At 35.5% G+C, this 23,782-nt stretch overlaps 2 protein-coding genes across 3 annotated transcripts in view; one reads left to right on the top strand and one right to left on the bottom strand.

The window, feature by feature from the left end:
- Positions 1-1,754: 1,754 nt before the first annotated feature.
- Positions 1,755-7,042, bottom strand: LOC123317519 (ankyrin repeat family A protein 2-like). 2 transcript variants are annotated; one of them, XM_044904092.1, is made up of 3 exons: positions 6,380-7,041; positions 2,043-2,190; positions 1,755-1,986 (listed from the first exon to the last, which is right to left on the bottom strand). In XM_044904092.1, the coding sequence occupies exons 1-3, from the start codon at positions 6,965-6,967 to the stop codon at positions 1,940-1,942; spliced, it is 783 nt and encodes a 260-aa protein (XP_044760027.1). In that variant the 5' UTR covers positions 6,968-7,041; the 3' UTR covers positions 1,755-1,939. The 2 variants fall into 2 exon arrangements, 1 of the variants encoding a protein (XP_044760027.1); XR_006538177.1 differs by having other exon boundaries at positions 6,357-7,042.
- A 9,393-nt stretch (positions 7,043-16,435) lies between these two features.
- The window catches only part of LOC123316998 (mitoguardin), a 36,606-nt gene continuing 29,259 nt past the window's right edge, over positions 16,436-23,782 (top strand). Inside the window, exon 1 of the mRNA XM_044903334.1 lies at positions 16,436-17,181. Coding sequence (XP_044759269.1) covers positions 16,680-17,181 — 502 coding nt within the window. The 5' untranslated portion in view covers positions 16,436-16,679. The remainder of the gene's footprint in view (positions 17,182-23,782) is intronic.

Below are 23,782 nucleotides of genomic sequence, written 5' to 3'. Positions count from 1 at the left end.
AGTTCCATCATTCTGATTGAATTTTGACCTACTATAATAAGATACATAACCTGGAATTTCAAACACATCCAAACTAACTACCTCCCAAGTCTCACAGAGAATCAAAATATCGTATTTGAATTTAATTTGCTCGAGCAAAATAATGAAATCGTCAAAATTTTTTGTCACACTCCTTATATTTACCTGGCAAACGCTCACACAACAATCATTATCCGTTAAATAAACCTCATTCAACTTATCAACTGAATCCAAACTGGTAGCAACAACCTCGTATTCACTCTCTGTCAGAAATTCAACATCCTCAATTTTCCTCTATCTAAGATGGGTCTCCCCAGAAATTAACAACCAAAAAATTCAATACATTGTAGACATGAAATTCTAAAAAAAAAGATACTTTAATAAAGAGGAGTATATACCGCAGCAGCAGAGAAAATTTTTATTTATACAACTATAATGCATTGAGATATTCCATCGAAAATATGTTTATAATTTTTCCATCTAGTTTAACGAATACTCTCCCATTTTTTGTCCAAGTATTGGCTATGCTATAATGGATCAATATAAAATTGGTCAGCAAGATCCATGGAAGTTTGTCGTAGCTTCATTTCGTTTCTAACCTCTGAAGCTGACATCATTCTAACGCGCAAGCGTAGCATGTCATTTTCTTTGTTACGGTTCATGATTGACGTGTAGCAGAAATGATCTACGACATACGGATATATTCCGTATAATAATGTGTTCAATTTTGATTTTAGGACATATAAAAGAATATTGTGATGTAAAATGTACTTGGAAACAACCTCTAATAATTGCGGCACCCAATTTTGCATGTCTTTATATTAACATTTACTTCTAGCTAGCGATATTCCATATTAAAGTCGATTCCTATGTAAAAAAATTTGAATATGGATCTCCCGCCAACTGAGTGATTCTAACCTCACTAATATGGTCTATATACACATTTGGTAACCGAAAGTCACCAGAGCGGTTACTCTGGTGACAGATATTGAACTGAATTGTCAGGAATTCGACATTTACGGACCGCCCACTTACTAACCAGAAGAAACCAAAGTGTATATACGGACCACAGCCCATACTCGAGAGCTGGGTTAAACCAGTGAACTAATAACCCTGGGTTATTAGTTCACCTTAAACCTCTGGTAAGTAAGGTTAGAAGTTGTGAAGGGCCATAACCAAGGGCAAAACCAGCAATAACCGCGGTTATTACAGGCACAGATTACAGATACACACATTACCCTCTAGTAGATGATTACAGGTTATCCGCTTGAAATCGCTATAGTATATGGAAAGGACAGAAGACAATTGTCTCTTTCTATATAAACCATGATATAAGAATACTTCTTGTTGTGTTCTTATATCATGGTCAAGCCCCTGTCCTAGGATGAGTTGCATTTTGCATTCGAAATTGAAACTTGTCTCTTGTCTATGATCGATTCGAACGGTTCCGTGGTGTATGTATGAACAGTAACGATCAAAAATTAAATTCCAATGATCAGTTCAGGCCCCTGGCTAAAACTTGCCACTACACGAAGCGGCAAACAATAAATAAAATAAAAATAAATAAGTGGATGGGGCGTGGTGGGCCAATTTTTTGGACTGTACGCCCCTGCAAGTCCTTTCTTTGCGGCCATATGAAAACTTTGGTGATTTATCGATGAAAACTGTAGAAGAATATAGATGGCGAATAAAAGTGTTTGTGGAGTTAGTCTTGAACAAAATGATATTATGCTTTGTAAAAATAATTATTTTATTGGAATTATGTCAATATTTTATGGTATATACAAGTAACAATTATCATCTATTCTATATAGCATTTTTTATAAAAATATAATTTTTCTAAGGTTTGAATTTATTTCTCAAATAATAAAAAAAAATGGCTACCTTATTTGCTGGGTGGGAATACCTTAACAAAAGGTCATCATAGTTCGAACTTTGAAATGATATGTTTCTGAATAACAGACTGGGCTGAAATAAAATGTTATTTAAGTAAATTTCTCAGAACTATTTCATGAATTTTTTACCTAAACTACAATTGTTTTTTAAGGCTATAGTGAAAGCTGTTTCATCATTGATATTACTCATAGTCAGGTCAGCACCACCCATTAGTAACTCGTTACAAGAATGTGGATGATTTCCTTTCGCTGCGTATAGCAAAGGAGTATTAAGCATCTGAAAATATGATAAACATAGTTAATTAATCAATTAATTCCTAAAAGTACTAATATAATAATGATGATGTGGAGTTCATCGGTTCAAAAACTACAAATGGACAATGAAATTAACTCTGTGGTGTGGTGTTCGTGGCTTTTAGTTTTTCGATTTATTCATTTGTTTTATCAGTGCTCAAAGTGAAAATAAGTATTAAAATTACAAGAACAGTGATTCCGTACTATTCTGTTGTATGTCTCAATGAATAACACAACTTATCTGATATAGGAGATAATCAACAAGAAAGTTTATTAAACATTTGGAAACCTTCGATTTAAGGAAAATGCCTCGTACTTGTGCAGTACCTGTTTACCAGAAACAGGCAAAACCAGAGAAAAAGAAGAACTGATTGGAAAACTATCAAAAATAAACATACAACTCCCAGTTCAGGCTCTTCTCGCCTCGGAGAACAAAAACGTCTATGATATTTTGGTAGAACACGTGATTGAAAATGGCATTCATTTCCGAAGACAATGCCCATATTATGTCAATCAAGGATTATATTAGGACCAGGATATGGATCTATATTATTTGGTCCGTATTTTGTCGATATGTTATATGGTCCGACAGGCAATGTTCAAAATATGTCCATACCGGATATCCAGTATGTGCCCGTGATGGACACAATACAGACCATATTGTGCTTAAATAGTCACTTACCGACTTAATACAGGCAACGTCCGAAAGATGTCCATAGCGGATATCCAGAAGGTGTTCGTGATGGACGTAATACGGACCATATCTTCTTCCAGTGCCTATCCGTTCCGGATGTTGGCTATCATACGTGCTATCTTCACCTTGTTGACTGCTGCTCGGAATAGCTCGGTAGTGTTCACATCATACCAGGTTCTGAGATTTTTCAACCATGAAATTCGTCTCCTTCCAACACCCCGTTTTCCCATCACTTTGCCCTGCAATATGGTCTGCAGTAACTGAAATCTTTCTTCATTTCTCATTAGGTGCCCAATGTATTGGAGTTTCCGAATTTTCACAGTTTCCACCACTTCTATGTTTTTACCCAACCTTCTGAGAACTTCCTGTTTAGTTATGTGATCTATCCACGATATCTTCAAGATTCCCGATACAACCACATCTCGAATGCCTCAAGCTTCCTTGTTGTGGCTTGAGTGAGAGTCCACGACTCTACACCGTACAACAAGACGGAAAAGACATAACAACGCAGGAGTCTTATTTCGGTGTTCAGTGCTATGTGATGGCTTGTAAACAAATTTTTCATCCTGCCGAACGCCGATCTAGCTTTCTCATTTCCTGCGAATGATCCCATTCTTCATTCACATTTGTTCCGGACCATATAACAAATATATATTATTTCTTCCTTATTACGTCCATCACGAACACCTTCTGCCTCCTGGACATCATTTGGACATTGCGTTGTTAAGTCGGTAAGGGACTATATGATCCGTATTGTGTCCATACTGGATATCCGGTTTGGACATTGTACATTAATTGGACAAATAATGGATACGTGGACGTCCTCATTCTGTCCAAAAACAAACGTCCCAAGGACATACAAACCAAGTCCATGGGTGTCCCGACGATAAATGGACATGAATTGTACATCCCAAGGACGTTGTGTGCTATTAGGGGATTAGTCAGTTTTTAAGAACTTCAACATCCTGAAACGAAGCATTTGTGTGCACGAGTTACATCATTGAGTATTGAACCCAATATACTCAATGGTTATATAAGCAATCTGTCATTATTTTTCCATGCAGAATCACCCCGTAAAGTTTATAGCACTTGTTCACTAATACCCTGTATGATGGGTGTCATTTATTGTGATCAGTAAATGAATGTTCAACCATCAAGACATTTATAATCTTTAAATCACAGCATTTTTACTACCTAATTTTTCTGCATAGCTTCACGCAGCGTGATTTCTTTGGTAAAAAATCTATTAGTTTCATATTTAGTCTTTCTCAAAGGTAGATTTGTTTTAAATGGCGATCACCGATCAACGAGAGACCAAATATGCGTTCCTGACTCATTGTTCAATGCAGAACAGTTTAAATATTTTCAGTTAGCTAAAAAAACACTGGACCTCAAAACTACATAATCGGTCAGTAAAAAAATCACCCGAGTTCAATCTTGAATAACTTTAAAGTTGTTTGATCAATTTCGATAATTTATGCTGATGGTTCCATCTGAATCATGTCCTATTACAGTTTTTACGAACAGGACGAATGGATATGTTGACATACAAAAAATTACATTTTACTCTCAACTTCTAAATATTCTGCAGAAAAATTCAAAACCTGAATGATATTTTTTGGTAGTACATTTGCAAGCCCTTTGTTCTTTTATTCACACCGATATGGATATATCTATTCTTGAAGGAAAAACACAGGTTTAAATAAAATAATGCAATAACTTGTGGAGAAAATGCATGCGCACCAAATCGACTGGGGAATGCCAAAATCATCCGTCTTTTTCGAACTTCGTTTGGCTAAGACTTCATATGAAAAAAAAACGGGTTACATCCAAGAACAAGAAGAAGTTGTATTAGTATGAGATCCTCAATGAATTGCAAAGTCAGCATTCCTTCTGTAAAAAACCAGTTGGGTGAAAGGTATACCAGTTAGAAAGACGTCTTCTCCGAGTTATTCTCTTCTTCCTTCTCCGTAGGTGCCATTCCTACCACTATTGTGGGCCACATCAATCAAGAAATTTCTACAATCACGATGGATCAACGGACGATGGTTCGTCCGATGAAGAAGTACTTATTGGACCTAAATGTAGATACAGCCCCAGGAAACGATAGCGCCACTACGCGCCTGATTTCACACTGTGCTGAAGCTTTTGCTGTCCCTCAACAGTTCATCCTGTATTCCGTGTGACCGGCTTTTTGTTTCAATTACCCCAATTTTTAAAAAAGGTGATAAACTATATCCCTCCAATTACCGCCCAATTAGTATCCTTTCATCCGTTTCGAAAGTTCTGGAAAGAATTATATGCGACCATCTGCTAAAAAGTTTTGTTCAGATAACGATATAATTTCAAGTACTCAACGATGCGGTTTCTTCCGCATGTTCCACCAGTCACCACGACAAATCTACTGTCATGCATCGCTGCATGCATCAAATCCTTTTTGTATAATAGCAGGTTTCGTGTGCGAGCCGGCGATGCTTACTCTTCCGCGGAGAGGAATGTAACATCGGGTGTACCCCGGGGCTCTGTTTTAGGACCAGTTCTGTTTCTCCTATACATTTCTGATTTACCCCCACTCCTCAAGTCGGCCCTATCTTCGTTTGCCGATGACACCAAACTCTTCAACTTGCCCCTTCTATACACCCACATTCTTCAGGACCTGAGTATGTACCTACCACAAGCTAACGATAAGCGCACGACTCAACAGTAATCCCGATTTTCCCCTTTTTTCGTGCCTCATTTTCAAGTAGAATAGTTGAAAATTTGTACCAAAGACGATCAGTATCCTCTGTATGAACATCTTGTTTACACAAAAACTGTCGGGTATAATTAGATTGCCGACAACGCCTTATCGAATCAGACATCGATAGATTGTCGATCGATCGTGGTTCCACTACTGGATACACTTTCCAAGTGGTGTCAAGACTGGCTGTTACCACTAAACATCCAGAAGTGTTGTGTCCTTCACATTGGTAGAAACAACCCAAAGCTGTCTTATTGGATCGAAGGGCACCAGCTACAATCAGTCACTTGTCATGTCGATCTTGGCGTTGCAGCGAATTCGGATCTCAGCTGGTCAGATCTTGTGGTCACAATCACGGGGAAAGCGAAACAAATAGCGTACTTACTTGGCAAATCTTTTAAAAACTCCGATAAAACAATCTGGGAGTTTCTTTACAATACCTACATACGCCCTATTATGAAATACGCTTTACAGATGTGGTGGCCATCAACCAAAACCAAAAATGATGAAAATCTTTTGGCATCAGTCCAACGTTGGACGACACGTTCCATATTCTCGTTTAGAGCACTAAACAGTCATTTTGGAGAGGAAATCAGAGACATGTACCCTTTGAATACTAACAGCCCAGGAATGAATCAAGCAAATTGTTCTGCCATTTAAAAAAGATGGAAAAATAGTTATTGCATTTCAAATGCAGGCCATTTTGATAACTTCCTTAAGAAAATAGGATAAACATACATGATCAGCATGATTCACATTGATTCCATAACTAATCAAAAGCCTTATGACCTCATGATGTCCTCCATTAGCAGCCATATGCAATGCTGTCTCTTCATTTGGTCCCAATTTATTTACCTCTGCTCCATTCTGTAAAAGTAGTTGAACTGCATTATATTGTCCAAATGAAGATGCCCAGTGCAAAGGAGTGTAACCATCCTTATCTGAAATATTTAAATCTCTTTCATTTTTTACATCTTCTTCAGTTATTTCTCCACATCCTGCTAGGGTATGAATGTTTATATCAGTGGGTAAAATCGATGGAGTTTCTGCTTGTGTGTTCCCTCTTTGTAAGTTAGTCAAAGGTGTACAAGTTGCTGTTTGTCTATAAGGTTGAAAGGCACTTTTTCTGTTTGCATTTTGTAAAAAATTAGATGATGGAAATGGGGAGGCCTGTTTATTATTTTTGTTTTGCAGTTCTGGAGTAACTAGGAAAGATGTTGTAGTTTTGGCTGCGGCAATATCTTCACATTCCTCTTGCTTTTGTATTATATCGTCTCGCCTTTCAAACATATCCACGTTATTCACAATTTCCATATCCTCATTCATGTTTTATCGTTTATGAAAATTTTTCAAATATGTAAATATAACCTTTAAGCTGTCATCGTAACGCACAAGCATAGAACTTTAACTTGTTCTGTGATTGTATATGGAGAGTAGAGAGAAGGAGAACGATCGCCGTACTAAAAATGTGTCTCCAAAAACGGGGAAAATAGGTGTCGCTGCGATTACAGCGGGTATCGATAAGGAGTGGGGATTCAAGCGTCAATTTGAAATGAACAGCCTTCATTTTATTTAAGGTTATGTGTCATCGTGGTTTTTCTGATGATTTTTCAAATACCTTTCTTCAAATCTATATTGAATATGAGTTCTCTGAATTATATGCAATAAAATGCAAGTCGAAATCAATGAAATTCAAAAGAAATCACTGATCAAAAAAATTGTACCTACTTTTGTTTATCATTGTTTATTGAAAGCAGCTATGTTAGTTGGTTTACTAATCTTCAAAATTATATAAATCCGTAGTGAGGAGCAGTACACATCAAGACAACAAAAGGTAGCAGTCTCAGATTTATCACTTAGGTATTAGAGTAGATTCTTTTGCCAATACTCAGCTGAGAACCGATATAAACCATATATTATGTTATGCCAACAAAATTCTTCAAGAATATTTACTTCTGAACCATGTAGTTTTATTGGTTAAATATTCTTATTCAGAAGAGTCAACTTCTCACGAGGGATGACAATTTCGATTTCGTTTATAATGAATCCATCATCTTTTTGATATCTTCATCGCAAAAGTGCTCTTGACACACAAATTGATTGGGAGTTGATTCTTGAGATAAGGTTTTTTCCAATTTTCTCTCAAAAATGCTCCGATGCCAAAACACTCTTATACTAGCGCACGCTTCAACATTTCACCATGGTCATATGTTGTTCTCTTATCAAAAATCGACAATAATAATATTCCTATCATCTGTCACCAGGGAAACAGTTCACTCAGCCAACGAGCCAACTACAATTTGATTTGTGTAAACAAAATTTCGCACTCTCGTGATGGCCAGCGCGACTGTTGGCAAAAACATGAACTACTACTATTGGTACATATTTTAGGGGACAAAAAATCTGTGGTCTCAAAGCAGCGATCGTTCTCCTTCTCTCTACTCTCCATAGTGATTGTATTTGAAGTCCTGTCTCTGTGTAAGCGGTGTGAAGTTGGCTGACAATTTCTAGCTGACAGAATCCCGAAGATACCCGAAGCGGCGACGGCCGCCAGTGGCGTACCCCTACTATTATTTTCGCCGAAAAATCGCTTCTGCATTACGAAATGAGATTAGTAGTGGAAATAATATAAATATTTGATGTTTGGCATATATAAATTTAATAATTCGAACAATTCGTTGGAAAAATGAATTTGTTCGATATAATTTTTCGATTAATTGAACTGAAATCGTCTAGGCGCGAAGTTTAATCTATATAACTTCTATGTTTTTATCAGTTTCAAGATGAGATTTTCACTCAGATGATGGTCAACTATTCAGGATTCATAATCCGTAAAAAACTTTACTTGCACCCCTTGCAAACTAGCCTTTTTCGACCCTTTTCCGTATAAAACACCGAATTCGCGCTAGGAAGCGCGCAGTCAGCTGACCATAACTTCTATGTTTTTATCAGTTTCAAGATGAAATTTTCACTCAGATGATGGTCAACTATTCGGGATTCATAATCTGTGAAAAACTTTACTTGCACCCCTTGCAAACTACCCTTTTTCGACCCTTTTCCGTATAAAACACCGAATTTGCGCTAGAAAGCGCGCAGTCAGCTGACCATAACTTCTATGTTTTTATCAGTTTCAAGATGAAATTTTCACTCAGAAGAAGGTTGACTATTCAGGATTCATAATCCGTAAAAAACTTTACTTGCACCCCTTGCAAACTACCCTTTTTCGACCCTTATCCGTATAAAACACCGAATTCGCGATATAAAGCGGCGCAGTCAGCTGACCATAACTTCTATGCTTTTATCAGTTTCAGGATGAGATTTTCACTTAGATGATGTTCAACTATTTAGGATTCATAATCCGTAAAAAACTTTACTTGCACCCCTTGCAAACTACCCTTTTTCGACCCTTTTCCGTATAAAACACCGAATTTGCGCTAGGAAGCGCGCAGTCAGCTGACCATAACTTCTATGTTTTTATCAGTTTCAAGATGAGATTTTCACTCAGAAGAAGGTTGACTATTCAGGATTCATAATCCGTAAAAAACTTTACTTGCACCCCTTGCAAACTACCCTTTTTCGACCCTTTTCCGTATAAAACACCGAATTCGCGATATAAAGCGGCGCAGTCAGCTGACCATAACTTCTATGTTTTTATCAGTTTCAAGATGAGATTTTCACTCAGATGATGGTCAACTATTCAGGATTCATAATCCGTAAAAAACTTTACTTGCACCCCTTGCAAACTACCCTTTTTCGACCCTTTTCCGTATAAAACACCGAATTTGCGCTAGGAAGCGCGCAGTCAGCTGACCATAACTTCTATGTTTTTATCAGTTTCAAGATGAGATTTTCACTCAAATGATGGTCAACTATTCAGGATTCATAATCCGTAAAAAACTTTACTTGCACCCCTTGCAAACTACCCTTTATCGACCCTTTTCCGTATAAAACACCGAATTCGCGATATAAAGCGGCGCAGTCAGCTGACCATAACTTCTATGTTTTTATCAGTTTCAAGATGAGATTTTCACTCAGAAGAAGGTTGACTATTCAGGATTCATAATCCGTAAAAAACTTTACTTGCACCCCTTGCAAACTACCCTTTTTCGACCCTTTTCCGTATAAAACACCGAATTCGCGATATAAAGCGGCGCAGTCAGCTGACCATAACTTCTATGTTTTTATCAGTTTCAAGATGAGATTTTCACTCAGATGATGGTCAACTATTCAGGATTCATAATCTGTAAAAAACTTTACTTGCACCCCTTGCAAACTACCCTTTTTCGACCCTTTTCCGTATAAAACACCGAATTTGCGCTAGGAAGCGCGCAGTCAGCTGACCATAACTTCTATGTTTTTATCAGTTTCAAGATGAGATTTTCACTCAAATGATGGTCAACTATTCAGGATTCATAATCCGTAAAAAACTTTACTTGCACCCCTTGCAAACTACCCTTTATCGACCCTTTTCCGTATAAAACACCGAATTCGCGATATAAAGCGGCGCAGTCAGCTGACCATAACTTCTATGTTTTTATCAGTTTCAAGATGAGATTTTCACTCAGATGATGGTCAACTATTCAGGATTCATAATCCGTAAAAAACTTTACTTGCACCCCTTGCAAACTACCCTTTATCGACCCTTTTCCGTATAAAACACCGAATTCGCGATATAAAGCGGCGCAGTCAGCTGACCATAACTTCTATGTTTTTATCAGTTTCAAGATGAGATTTTCACTCAGATGATGGTCAACTATTCAGGATTCATAATCCGTAAAAAACTTTACTTGCACCCCTTGCAAACTACCCTTTTTCGACCCTTTTCCGTATAAAACACCGAATTTGCGCTAGGAAGCGCGCAGTCAGCTGACCATAACTTCTATGTTTTTATCAGTTTCAAGATGAGATTTTCACTCAGATGATGGTCAACTATTCAGGATTCATAATCCGTAAAAAACTTTACTTGCACCCCTTGCAAACTACCCCTTTTCGACCCTTTTCCGTATAAAACACCGAATTCGCGATATAAAGCGGCGCAGTCAGCTGACCATAACTTCTATGTTTTTATCAGTTTCAAGATGAGATTTTCACTCAGATGATGGTCAACTATTCAGGATTCATAATCCGTAAAAAACTTTACTTGCACCCCTTGCAAACTACCCTTTATCGACCCTTTTCCGTATAAAACACCGAATTCGCGATATAAAGCGGCGCAGTCAGCTGACCATAACTTCTATGTTTTTATCAGTTTCAAGATGAGATTTTCACTCAGAAGAAGGTTGACTATTCAGGATTCATAATCCGTAAAAAACTTTACTTGCACCCCTTGCAAACTACCCTTTTTCGACCCTTTTCCGTATAAAACACCGAATTCGCGATATAAAGCGGCGCAGTCAGCTGACCATAACTTCTATGTTTTTATCAGTTTCAAGATGAGATTTTCACTCAGATGATGGTCAACTATTCAGGATTCATAATCCGTAAAAAACTTTACTTGCACCCCTTGCAGACTACCCTTTTTCGACCCTTTTCCGTATAAAACTCTGATATATACAGATTCGATAATAAAATTGGTGCGTTATTAATTAATTAATTAATTTATATTACAATATCTCTAGATGACCACCTGCGAACTATAGAAGTTCAAAACACGTGTGCGCCTTCTTCCTATTGGATAGAAAGGGGCAATCTTGGCATATCTGATTTACGACATAATGCGCTTGCTTTGAAGATGCCGCTGTGAGCTGTTTGGAATTGGAAGAAAGCTTGTCGTTTTCATGAGGATGGGTAAAACCATATACAGGGTGGGCAAAATTCTTTGTCTACTGAGGGAAACTCGAAAACTATGGCAGCTAGAAGATAACGGATGACTCATTCTCGAGCTCTTTTTCAGAGGAACAAAGAACGGTGAAAACCGTTTTTCAGTTATTAGCAAAAAATTAAATTTTGACGATTTCTAAAAGTTCTCATAACTTTTTTGTCTTTGAAGTTACAGATCTGAAACCTTAACCATTTACAGGCCCTTTTTTAAGCAGAAGCCACTGACAAGCACCAAATATTTTTTCATTTCGAAACATTAGGCGAACTTTCGTTTTTTTAAATGCAAACTTTCAATGAATTTGTCATTTTTGAGTGGGAAAAAAGGTTCTGTTAGTAGAGTCTACGTATAAAAGTGAATAAGAAGGTTCAAGTTTCAGATCTGTATCTTCAAACACAAAGAAGTTATTACTAAATCGACAAAATCCCAATTTTTGTTCATAACTCAAAATCTAGAATAGATAGGCCGGTTCTGTTTTCAGATTTGGATGAGATATGAAAAAAGGGTTCGAGAATGTGTCATCCGTTTCCTCTAACTGCTACAGTTCTCTAGATCCGCTCAGTAAACAACGAATTTTGCCCATCCTGTAGATTATGAATAATTCAAAAATTTCTAATGATGGAACAACGGAATAGACATTTCAAAGGTATTCGCTAATACAAATATATCTGAGATAGTTTTCGTGGCTAATAAGCTAGACGAATTATTTTATCCCTATCATTAGAAAAATGGTATAAACCGATATGTCAATAATGTTGGCAGCGTAGTAGTCAGATATACCAAGTATAGGAAAAAAGGCTGCGTTAAAATCTAGGCCATATGCGAAGGAAACAATTTTGGTTGCAAATAATTCATTATCCTCATTTAGAGAACTACAAAGTCATTCTTCGTTTAATTTTAGGTAATAATTTTGTGTGTCAGAGGAGTAGAGTAGAGAGAGATGCAAAAAAGAGAATTTTTTAACAATCTTTGGAGTATAAAAGGAAAACTATTTTTGAATCAAAAAAATCTCCAATAAAATCAGTGAACTTGGAGTCTATAAAATCGGATGCATAACTGTGAGGAAAATTAAATCCGAAGCGATTGCATACAAGGATAGAAATTAACATGATATAATAGATTTGATAGAAAGGCAAATAGATCACGGAGAATACATTCATGAAGTTTGTTTGCCATTCAACGTCAAACTTTGGAGCAAAGAATTGTTCGGCGTAATGGAAAGCGAGTCGAAAAATGAACTCCCAATTTTAAATGTTCGTCGTTGTTAGAAAGCCCAAATTTCTTGAAAGAATGAAGAGAGTATTTTTGTATTGTATTTCTCGTTTTCGAAATGATATCTTCGCATCATTTCGTGAAAAAATATTTTAAAATCTTCAATGATTTTAGACAGGGCCGCCGTCAGGACCGGAAAACCAGGCACCCTGCCGGAGCGGCACATTCTGGGGGCGGCAAAACAGTTCTTTAACGATACCAATTTTTGCGCTTGGTCGCCAAACAATTCACATATATTCTCAAAGTACCGAATGAAATGCATTTCAACCAGAAATAAGGGGAATACCGGCAGATGGAAAACGATCAAAGATGCCGCATTCTACTCATAATTAACCCTTTACAATAGTACATCGTGTTTATAAGAATTGAGACTGCTGTAGATTTTCATATATCTCTATATCTGTGTAGTTTATAATTTAAAATTTTCAAACGTTTCACTGTATATATTTTACTGTATGATACCGGCGACGGCGTTGTTAGTAGATATATAGCCCATTCTTTTGTATTCCTTTTTTCTTATCCTTTTTTTAGATTCAACATTTACTCAATTTATAAAAAAGACTGATCTCTAAATATCTACACTTTGAACAGGTTGTACGTTATTCCATAAAGAATTATGAACTTAAACTCAATATAGTCACAGCAAGGTGCCAAAATAACATTTTGCATGGGCGGCGAAGTTTTATTTTGCCGGGGCGGCAAAATGTCTGGCGACGGCTCTGATTTTAGAGTATTTTGTGAAGAAAATAATAGGTGGCCAGTATTTAAAGTAGTCGTGACCGACTCCAGTTATGCTAATTTACATGTAATGAGCAAATCTTGCAATATAAATACACCCTCCTTGAAAAATTACAAAACTAAGACATCCCAACAACACTCTCCACAACCCACCCAATGAACTTTTATACCAGATAACAGAAGTAGAACCAATACTGGAAAGAATGCAAAGACTCGACAAAAAATTCATCGCTAACCAACACAATATCAACATAATCGAACCATTGATACACCACTACAATAGAGAGTTTGCACCAAAGGCAAAGTTACCAGCTTTGCCACTTTTCGAACATCTGAAATCATTACCATAAAAATAATCATTACCTCCCAATAGTTTACAATAAGCTTCATGTGAAACAATACTGTATTTAACTGGCTGGAAGACTCCGGTCGATAGCCGTTTGATTGACAAATCAATAAATTTAATTTCTTTCTCTCCCTCCTAGAATATCTCCAGAAGTGTTTCGTCATATGTACAGGTTAGAAAGATTTTCCGGATTCATGCATAACTATTCATTTGTGTAGACTCTTTATCTCTGTTAGAATAGTTTTTCAGTTTGTTTATGTCTAAAGTGTCATTTATGTATAAGATTCATAGGCTTCGGCCTCATCTTATTATCTGGAATAATAATAAATAATAATAATATGTAGAGAATTACTTCGGCAACTCATTCTTCGAATTTAAAATCCCACCAGAGAATTATAAGTATCTACGTAAAAATCCCACGCCATGGCACAAGAAATATGGAGTAAAAAACCCAAAATTATTGAATCCTATTTTCTCGGAAATTATCTAAAACTTTAGAAATCTATAAATGTGGAATAAGAAAATGCTCCTGATGATATACCCAAAAATGAAAATGTACCCAATAATGATGATAATAACCAGGACCGACGCTAGACAAACTGGCTCCTTAGGCAAAACTTTAAAACTAACAAAAAATTAACTTTGACGAATTGCGTGAACTGAGCATCAAAAATGGCAACTTTTCTAAAGAATTCAATCAGTAGATAATGAATGAGACATATCCAACAACAAAAATTAGCATATGTAGTTTCGAAATAGTACAAAAACTTTTATTCTCGATAAAGGTGAAAGACGAATTTGCAAATTTTTTTTAAAGGTCTGCGAAAATTGAGGGAGATTTTTCATGTAAACTAATGCAGCTTTTTCTTCAGAAAGTTCCGATCTGTATGAGAATGAGTAGAAAAATTCTTACTATGCAGGAGTGCAGGAGGTTTGAAAGATTGGCATTTTGTGGGGATCTACCAGCAATAAGCCTACAATAGACATGAAAACTTGAACCTTCTTAGTCACTTTTATACGAAGAGTCTACTAACAGAACCTTTTTTCCCACTCAAAAATGACAAATTCATTGAAAGTTTGCATTTAAAAAAACGATAGTTCGCCTAATGTTTCGAAATGAAAAAATATTTGGTGCTTGTCAGTGGCTTCTGCTTAAAAAAGGGCCTGTAAATGGTTAAGGTTTCAGATCTGTAACTTCAAAGACAAAAAAGTTATGAGAACTTTTCGAAATCGTCAAAATTTAATTTTTTGCTAATAACTGAAAAACGGTTTTCATCGTTCTTTGTTCCTCTGAAAAAGAGCTCGAGAATGAGTCATCCGTTATCTTCTAGCTGCCATAGTTTTCGAGTTTCCCTCAGTAGACAAAGAATTTTGCCCACCCTGTATATGGTTTTACCCATCCTCATGAAAACGACAAGCTTTCTTCCAATTCCAAACGGCTCACAGCGGCATCTTCAAAGCAAGCGCATTATGTCGTAAATCAGATATGCCAAGATTGCCCCTTTCTATCCAATAGGAAGAAGGCGCACACGTGTTTTGAACTTCTATAGTTCGCAGGTGGTCATCTAGAGATATTGTAATATAAATTAATTAATTAATTAATAACGCACCAATTTTATTATCGAATCTGTATATATCAGAGTTTTATACGGGAAAGGGTCGAAAAAGGGTAGTCTGCAAGGGGTGCAAGTAAAGTTTTTTACGGATTATGAATCCTGAATAGTTGACCATCATCTGAGTGAAAATCTTATTTTGAAACTGATAAAAACATAGAAGTTATGGTCAGCTGACTGCGCCGCTTTATATCGCGAATTCGGTGTTTTATACGGAAAAGGGTCGATAAAGGGTAGTTTGCAAGGGGTGCAAGTAAAGTTTTTTACGGATTATGAATCCTGAATAGTTGGCCATCATTTGAGTGAAAATCTCATCTTGAAACTGATAAAAACATAGAAGTTATGGTCAGCTGACTGCGCGCTTCCTAGCGCAAATTCGGTGTTTTATACGGAAAAGGGTCGAAAAAGGGTAGTTTGCAAGGGGTGCAAGTAAAGTTTTTTACGGATTATGAATCCTGAATAGTTGACCATCATCTGAGTGAAAATCTCATCTTGAAACTGATAAAAACATAGAAGTTATGGTCAGCTGACTGCGCCGCTTTATATCGCGAATTCGGTGTTTTATACGGAAAAGGGTCGATAAAGGGTAGTTTGCAAGGGGTGCAAGTAAAGTTTTTTACGGATTATGAATCCTGAATAGTTGACCATCATCTGAGTGAAAATCTCATCTTGAAACTGATAAAAACATAGAAGTTATATAGATTAAACTTCGCGCCTAGACGATTTCAGTTCAATTGATCGAAAAATTATATCGGACAAATTCATTTTTCCAACGAATTGTTCGAATTATCAAATTTATATATGCCAAACATCAAATATTTATATTATTTCCACTACTAATCTCATTTCGTAATGCAGAAGCGATTTTTCGGCGAAAATAATAGTAGGGGTACGCCACTGGCGGCCGTCGCCGCTTCGGGTATCTTCGGGATTCTGTCAGCTAGAAATTGTCAGCCAACTTCACACCGCTCTCTGTGTATGACATTATTGACATACATAATATTTGAAGTTCTGTGATATAACCTAAATAAACCTAAATGAATGAGCGACCGAATATTTATTTATATTATTATACATGGATAAGAATTTCTTAACATTAATTTTCCATCCGATTTTTCATCGCATAAGAAAGTAATATAAATTTTTTCAAGATGGTTTTTTGGTGACCCAGCCCAATCCGATGAATTCACTGTAAACTTTACTGTCCTCAACATAAATGGTTTGATTTAAAAGGACCTTTCAATATTCATCATGAATACATGGATACAATTCACAACATTGCCACTTGAAGTGGCAAAATACATACCAATCCAACATATAACTTTGTCTACCAAGCAAAAAGTTATTGTTATTTCACTGACAGCCAGTGTTGCAGTTGTTGGAATGCTGGCTAGATATTTAAGAAGACCAATAGTGACCATTAATCCTACAACTACAAATTATAGGACTTATGGAAAACGTTCTAGAATGTCAGGACTAAGAAGTCCAAATGGTGACGGAGCCAGTTTTGCCAGTAGTGGTCGCAGAAGTGCAGTTTTAAGTAATTCATATGCTAGACAAGGCTCTGTAATAGCTTGTGATAAAACTTCAATAGCTTCTGGAAGCATTTTAAATGGAAGTGTAACTTTACAAGAAGGGGTTAATACTGCTTTGACTCCACAACAATTAGGAGTTATGGGCATGGAAGCCTTGGAAACTTGTATTACTTACTGGGAAGATGCTCTATCTGCATACAGATCGAAAGATGCATCAGGTAATAGGGTTTTTTAAAATTATTTCTATTGCTAACTGACGTGAAATTATTAATAATCAAAGAATTATAAAAGTGGAATTTATTAGGTGATTCCTTGAAGTTGGCTGACAAATGCTAACTGAAACATTGGATTTAATAAACCCATATGATGGAAATAGCCTAATAAATCCCTTCATTTATCTATTGAGAAGATTAAAAAAATATTCAATAATTTGATTTTAAGCCAATTCTATGAATACCTACATTGATTTTTGAGATTTTAAAAGTGATTGATCTGATAAGAGATCTATAAAAAAGTATCTTGGCTTCTTCATTGATATGCCATAGTAATATGAGAAACTAAGATGTCTAACACACAGATGTGCACACCTGTAATTTCTTGGAAGCATCAACATTTTACCAAATCAGGGATATAGGATTACTTTCTGCAAATGTTTTAACACTCCTTCCCGCCCATTCATCTAAGATTTTTTTTTTCAACAACAAAGGGGACAGTTCAACAACACCAAATTCTGAAGCTGTTGTTCAGAAAACTGAACAGTTGAGGAAATTACAGTTCTCCACTCTTTCTTTAAAGTAATACATTTTCACACACCAATAATTTCTAATAAATATGACAAATTCAGAAATTGTAGCAATGTATTCAAATTATTTTCAAATATCAATTGACCATGAACTATCAATTTCTAAAAAGCGCTACCTACACTGGGAAAAAGGAAGCTGATCTCCCATATCCCCAAAAAACATAAAAAATCAAATCAGTGATTACACCATAGTTCTAGACATCTTATAAAAACCGAGGTGATCAATTCACAGAAGAATTAAAAATTCAACAGAGTAATTTGCCAAAAAACTTGTAGTTCAATGAAGTCTTTAATAGTTTTTAGAAAAAAGATGTTAGGTCTGCAATGTAGAAAGATGTCCAATGTGAATAAGATTATAGATTTTGTGAAATGTAAACTGTAACTTATGCTAAATACAGTACACTATTCTGAGGTCACTGACAGGTTAGGCAGTCTGATTGGCACATCATCAAATCCATTCATCTATTGTGGCAAATTGGTCCAACTTCAGTTTGCAAATAGTTTATTATTCAACTAGCATATTGAGATGGCTAATATTTCCATGGATCAAATAATCCAAGTGAATAATAGCCATAATATGTAAGTAGAACTGTACCTTATCTAAACTCGATAGCTGTATTCCTTGGAAAATAAACATTTGTTTTTGTCTAAAGACTGGAGTGAGATAGTTGCTTAGTGTCACCAATCACAATTGGGACAGTTGACTCAAACATTGCTGTCACATCAATTTGCAATACGAAAACATGGGAAAGTATATAATTGTATCCATGTAACACCACTGCCTCAGTGTCGCGGTAGCTAGAGATATGGGATGTGTGGACCACAACAAAAGCGCTCGTAGCACTGCAATAGCCATTTCATATATCTATGTTCCAAGCTGTATTCATTTCAATATCTCAATACTCGCTTTTCAGTAACTACTGACATTTTGATATTGCTATATGACAATACCTCTGTGTTCAAAGCCTCTGTCTGAGGACTGTTATTTTACAGGGAATTCTTTTACTACGGTGGTTGTATGGCAATATTATTTTAAAACTTCTTTTATCCTTCCTTGTGTTCAGTGGTTTCTAGTGAAAAATTTTGACTTCAAATTTAAATTGATATGGGGGAATATTTTTTCCTAATTTTGTGTGAATCATTTCTGCTAGGTTTTTTCAATCATTGTTCCCAGTACCAAAAGCAGCATGGTAGGTTTATCTCTAGTTTCGCCATTGGAATGGTAATTAGAAATATTAGAATGTCTTTTTTCCATTTGTTGGGAAAGTAAAACTTTCAAATAAAGAATTTGCATATTTCGATTATAGTGTAGTGGAATTATGGATCGGGATTTCCCCATTGTTTTTCTAAGTATCTTGTCATAACTGAGAGTTGTGATTCAAATCTTTATAATATCCTAGTGTTAGAAATGGATAGACCTTTAGTTTCTGAGCATGATTTTGTCAAGGATGAGGTTTTTTATCAACCTTTTTTTATTATTAATTTTGGATACCAATTTTTACTTTGTTCATGTTTTCAGTAACACTTCAAAAACATCCATCTCAATAACACTCCTAAAGTGTTATTGACCTATAAAAGGTACATAAAAGAATCCAATTCGATAATTTCAACCATTTCATCCGTATAATAAAAAAAGCTTGATATAAATAATATCCCCATCAATGATCAGATCATACTCTGCAACAAAAAGTCTATCCATTCTATAACGAAAAGTTAGGGTTGCTATTTGAAAACGCAACTTCCCTTCTTTGTGGAGGTTCTATGACAAACTTCTCGATTATAGCTACATAAAAAATGTTTCTCACAATTATTCAGCAAGAACCACGGGAAGGGATATCTCTTGCCATAAAGTTGTGTGAATGATGTTAGTAATAAAGTTTCATTTTTTTTTTTACAAAAATGCACCCTCATTTTGTCTACGGTTTTCAAGAGATTTCACAAAATGCTTAAAATGGGCCAGTCCAACACTTTTGAAAAAGTTGTTTTCCACTGCCGATGTAGACTTTATATGTTGGGTGTATCTGAATGACACCGAAAAATGAAAGTTGTGATTCTTTGAGGAAAATAAAAGTGGGTAGATATTTGGTATAAAATTTTTTGAAAAGAATCTCCCCAGAAAAGTCACACCCCTCCGAATATTAACCAAAAAAATTGTTTTTCTTCCTTCATTTTCCCTGTGTATTAAGGTAAAGACACGAATCTTGGTAAATATCATTTGTCAATGAAATTACACTTTCAGCAAAGCACAAACTACTGAATAGTAAGGCAAAATATCCTTCGGTTAGCTCATCTTCTTGAAAATGCAATGCTCAATTGTAGAAATAAAAAAGTTAGTATATGAATTGGGCTTTTCAGCCATGATTTATTAAAAGGAAAATTTTTATCCAAAAAAAAGTTGTGAGAAAAATTATCTTATAAATTCCAGCATGTTTAATTTCATTGACAAATAACATTTACCAAGTTTCGTGTCTTTAGCTTAATATACAGAGAAAATAAAAATAAAAACAATTTGTTGTGTTAATCTTCGGAGGGTATAACTTTTCCAGGGGGGAGTTTTTCAAAAAATTTTATATCAAATACCCACCTTAATTTTAACCACAGAATCACCCCTTACATTTTGTAATTCAGATTCAGATACACCATATGTATCATGTACCGTTGAAAATGAACAATTGGGAAAAATGTTTGCCCAGCCCTTTTTTTCTTTTCACAATGAAAATGGATGCAAAAAATTGTGCCACACCAGTGCTAACTTTTTTAAATTTGTCAAAAAAATCCTGCTCATATTTCGAAAAATTATACATTATTATTATGTAATTCGTGTTCGAATAGTGAATATCATTCTCATAAACGAACCGTCACGTCGTTTATAACGCAAGCTTATTTTTGGCAACACCATTAGTGAGGCCCTCCAGCATGTTATCATGTTTACTGATTTCCAAGCAACCTACTGATTTTTTTATAATTTTCATCAATTAAAGCTTCGAAGGAAAAATTGAAATATTTTTTCTGTAATTCGTCACCATTGTAGTTCGAAAATTAAAAGTGCTTGGCCCATTTTTTTTTCTTATTTTTGGCCTTTCCAGGAAATAAGAGATACTGTCGCGAAAACTCAAACGACATAACTCAGTAGTATAGCACAGACTAATTCAGCTGTTGAAAGCTGTGTAGCCCATTTTTTCCTTTTTGCGAAGTATCTTGAAAACCGTGTGGCATAAAAAAAATTCAGCAGCTTGACAAGCACAACCTAGCCCAATTTTTTTCTATCGATAATCGAATCAATAGTCCAACTTCACACACATTGAAGTTGGATATGGCTTTTTGATGTTCAAGACAAATGAAACTGTTTCTTGGACGTCGAATAGTAGTGAAAAAAAATTCTTATTTCGGCAGAAATTGACAAATATCAATCGTGCTCCGAGAAAAGATTTTTTGTCATATACATCTATTTCAGAATCTTCAATTTTTCCTTCATATTTCAGAAAATAGTAATTTACGTAACAAGTCTGGAAAATATGTGTGGTTTTTCGAACGTATAGACAACGACGAGCCGTAGCCGAGTCCTGGAAGTCTGTGAGTCCAAAGAAACTATAGGTCCTTTCGTTTGCATAAAAAGTGTAGCACTTTTCTACACTCGATTTGATTTACACCAGTGCAGAGGAAGTGTAGTTTATCTACACATAGTCAAAAGGAGATGTAGATAAACTACACCTCCCCTACACTGGTGTAAATTATATCAGCAAACGAATACTAAAATCGAGTGTAGAAAAGTGCTACACTTTTTATGCGAACGAATGGACCTTATTTGTTTTTCGGCAATCGTGTAGATAAACAAATCGCTGCTGCTTTCCATATTTCATTGCGAATAGAAATAAACATGCAAACTTTTGACAACTAATTTTATATAACTGTCATTACTATTTTTGTCAGTTCTTTCTATCACATCTTCTCATATAGAGCGACTGGTACTTTTCAATTTCTTCAAATTTTGTTTTATTTTGGTAATTCTCCTAGTTCGTTCAGCTGCATGGATAAAATATCTGTTGAGAACGTTTGCTTTTTCTCTTGCAATTTTGTATGTCTTTCCTTTGTATACTAAATTTGCTAGTTTTGTTTTTGTTTCATTATTCACTGGTAGGATTTCGTTTATTGTAGACCATAGTTGTCTTGTGTTATTTCCAATTCCTTGCAAATTTTCATCCAAGTATTTTTCCTTTGATTTCGAATTAGATTGTTTACTTTTTTTCTTTGTATTTCATAGTTAGGCTTATGTCTAGGGTTGAATAGAAACTTCCTCCTTCTTCTGTATAGGGCCTATACAGAAGAAGGAGGAAGTTTCTATAGGCTGTCCCTTCTCATAATATTTTTGTGTATGGTAGAATTGTACCACCAGTTATTGTTTCTTATTATCAACTTTTTTTTTTATTGTTCATGTGCTTTTTGCTTCAATCAGAAGCTCTACCAACTCGTCAATACTTTCTGGTGTTTTTTTTGTAGCAATGTGTGAACTGTTTCTTTAAGTTTTTCATCATCAGTTTTATAGACTATCTATTTTGGCTTCACAATGTTCAATTTTGTTGGCAGGTTAATACTTAATATACAAACTTTTATGGTTGGATATTGCTGTAGATTTGATCTTTACTTTGCAATTTTCATCTGTGGGTGGCATAAACAATCAACGTGCCAGTACCATCTTTTTTGATTCTAGTGATTTTTCGTAAGAATTTAAGTTTAGGATGACCTTATACAATATGCTATTTCTATCGGTTTTCCTGGTGTTAACAATCATGTCGCCAATTATTACCGATTTGGTATGTATTTTGTTTTTGGGACACGATAAATGGCATATATCGGCATACCGAGTGCTGGCAGCTCAATACATACTATGTTATGTGTTCAATGATATGATCTTTATTAATAAACATCCTAATGCTGTTAATTTTTGTTCTGATGTTGGCATCTTGAGTGTTGTTCATTCTAACTTAATCCAAAAAATTCAGTTAAAACGTTAATGCTCGTCGCATCCGTCACTGTACATTCGAACGTTGATTTCGTGTTTCTTTTGTCATGTGTGGGTGTTGTTTTTGTATTTTCTGTGTTCAGTTGTTGCTCTTGGATGTCTTCTTTCTTGTGTTGACCGCGTTGAGTCCATGTACATCGATAGTTTCAGTTCTTGTTATGTACACCTATTTTTACGTTAACGACGATTTTCTGTAACGGAATGATTCAGTTTTTAATTTTTAATTTTCTTGTGTTCCGATGGTAAGTTTTTAATTGCCAGTTTTAGTATTTTTCATGATTGTCTGTTCTGTGATGTATGTTCACATTCTGATAATTATTGTTTATTTTAATGTTTCCTGTTCATATATATTATCATTGTAATTTTTTATATGTACCTATATTGTATTGTTATTTATTAACAAATAAGTTTCCGCGGTTTGTCAAAAGATGGCCCCACCAGAAGGTTATGGAGAAATTGTCAGATGTAAAACGTAATATCCCAAGTTTAGTCATCTGGCAACACCATAACCTTAAAGTACTAGTGATTCCGTATCAGCATCACGTAATTTTTTTCGTGCAAAAATGTCAAGTTTTATTCCGAATAAGCATCATTTGCGGGAACTTTTGATTTACTTCTTTAATGTGAAAAAATCTGCAGCTGAGGCGCATCGATTGCTTCTAGAAGCATATGGTGAAGCTGCTTTAAGTGAGAGAAGTTGTCAGGAATGGTTTCAAAAGTTTAAGAACGGTGAGTTTGACGTTAAAGACAAAGAACGCAGTGGAAGGCCGAAAGTGTACGAAGACATGGAATTAGAAGCACTATTGGAGGAAGATTCGTCCCAAACGCAAAAAGAACTTGCACTTACTCTACAAGTGACTCAACAAGCAATTTCACATCGTTTAAAATCGTTAGGAATGATTCAAAAACAAGGAAATTGGGTTCCATATGAACTAAAGCCGAGAGACGTTGAACGCCGATTATGCATGAGTGAAATGCTGCTTGCCAGGAATAAAAA

This window comes from Coccinella septempunctata, chromosome 7 (assembly GCF_907165205.1).
Source record: "Coccinella septempunctata chromosome 7, icCocSept1.1, whole genome shotgun sequence".
NCBI classification, from domain to species: Eukaryota; Metazoa; Arthropoda; class Insecta; order Coleoptera; family Coccinellidae; genus Coccinella; species Coccinella septempunctata.
This window is presented reverse-complemented; position numbering and strand designations above follow the sequence as displayed.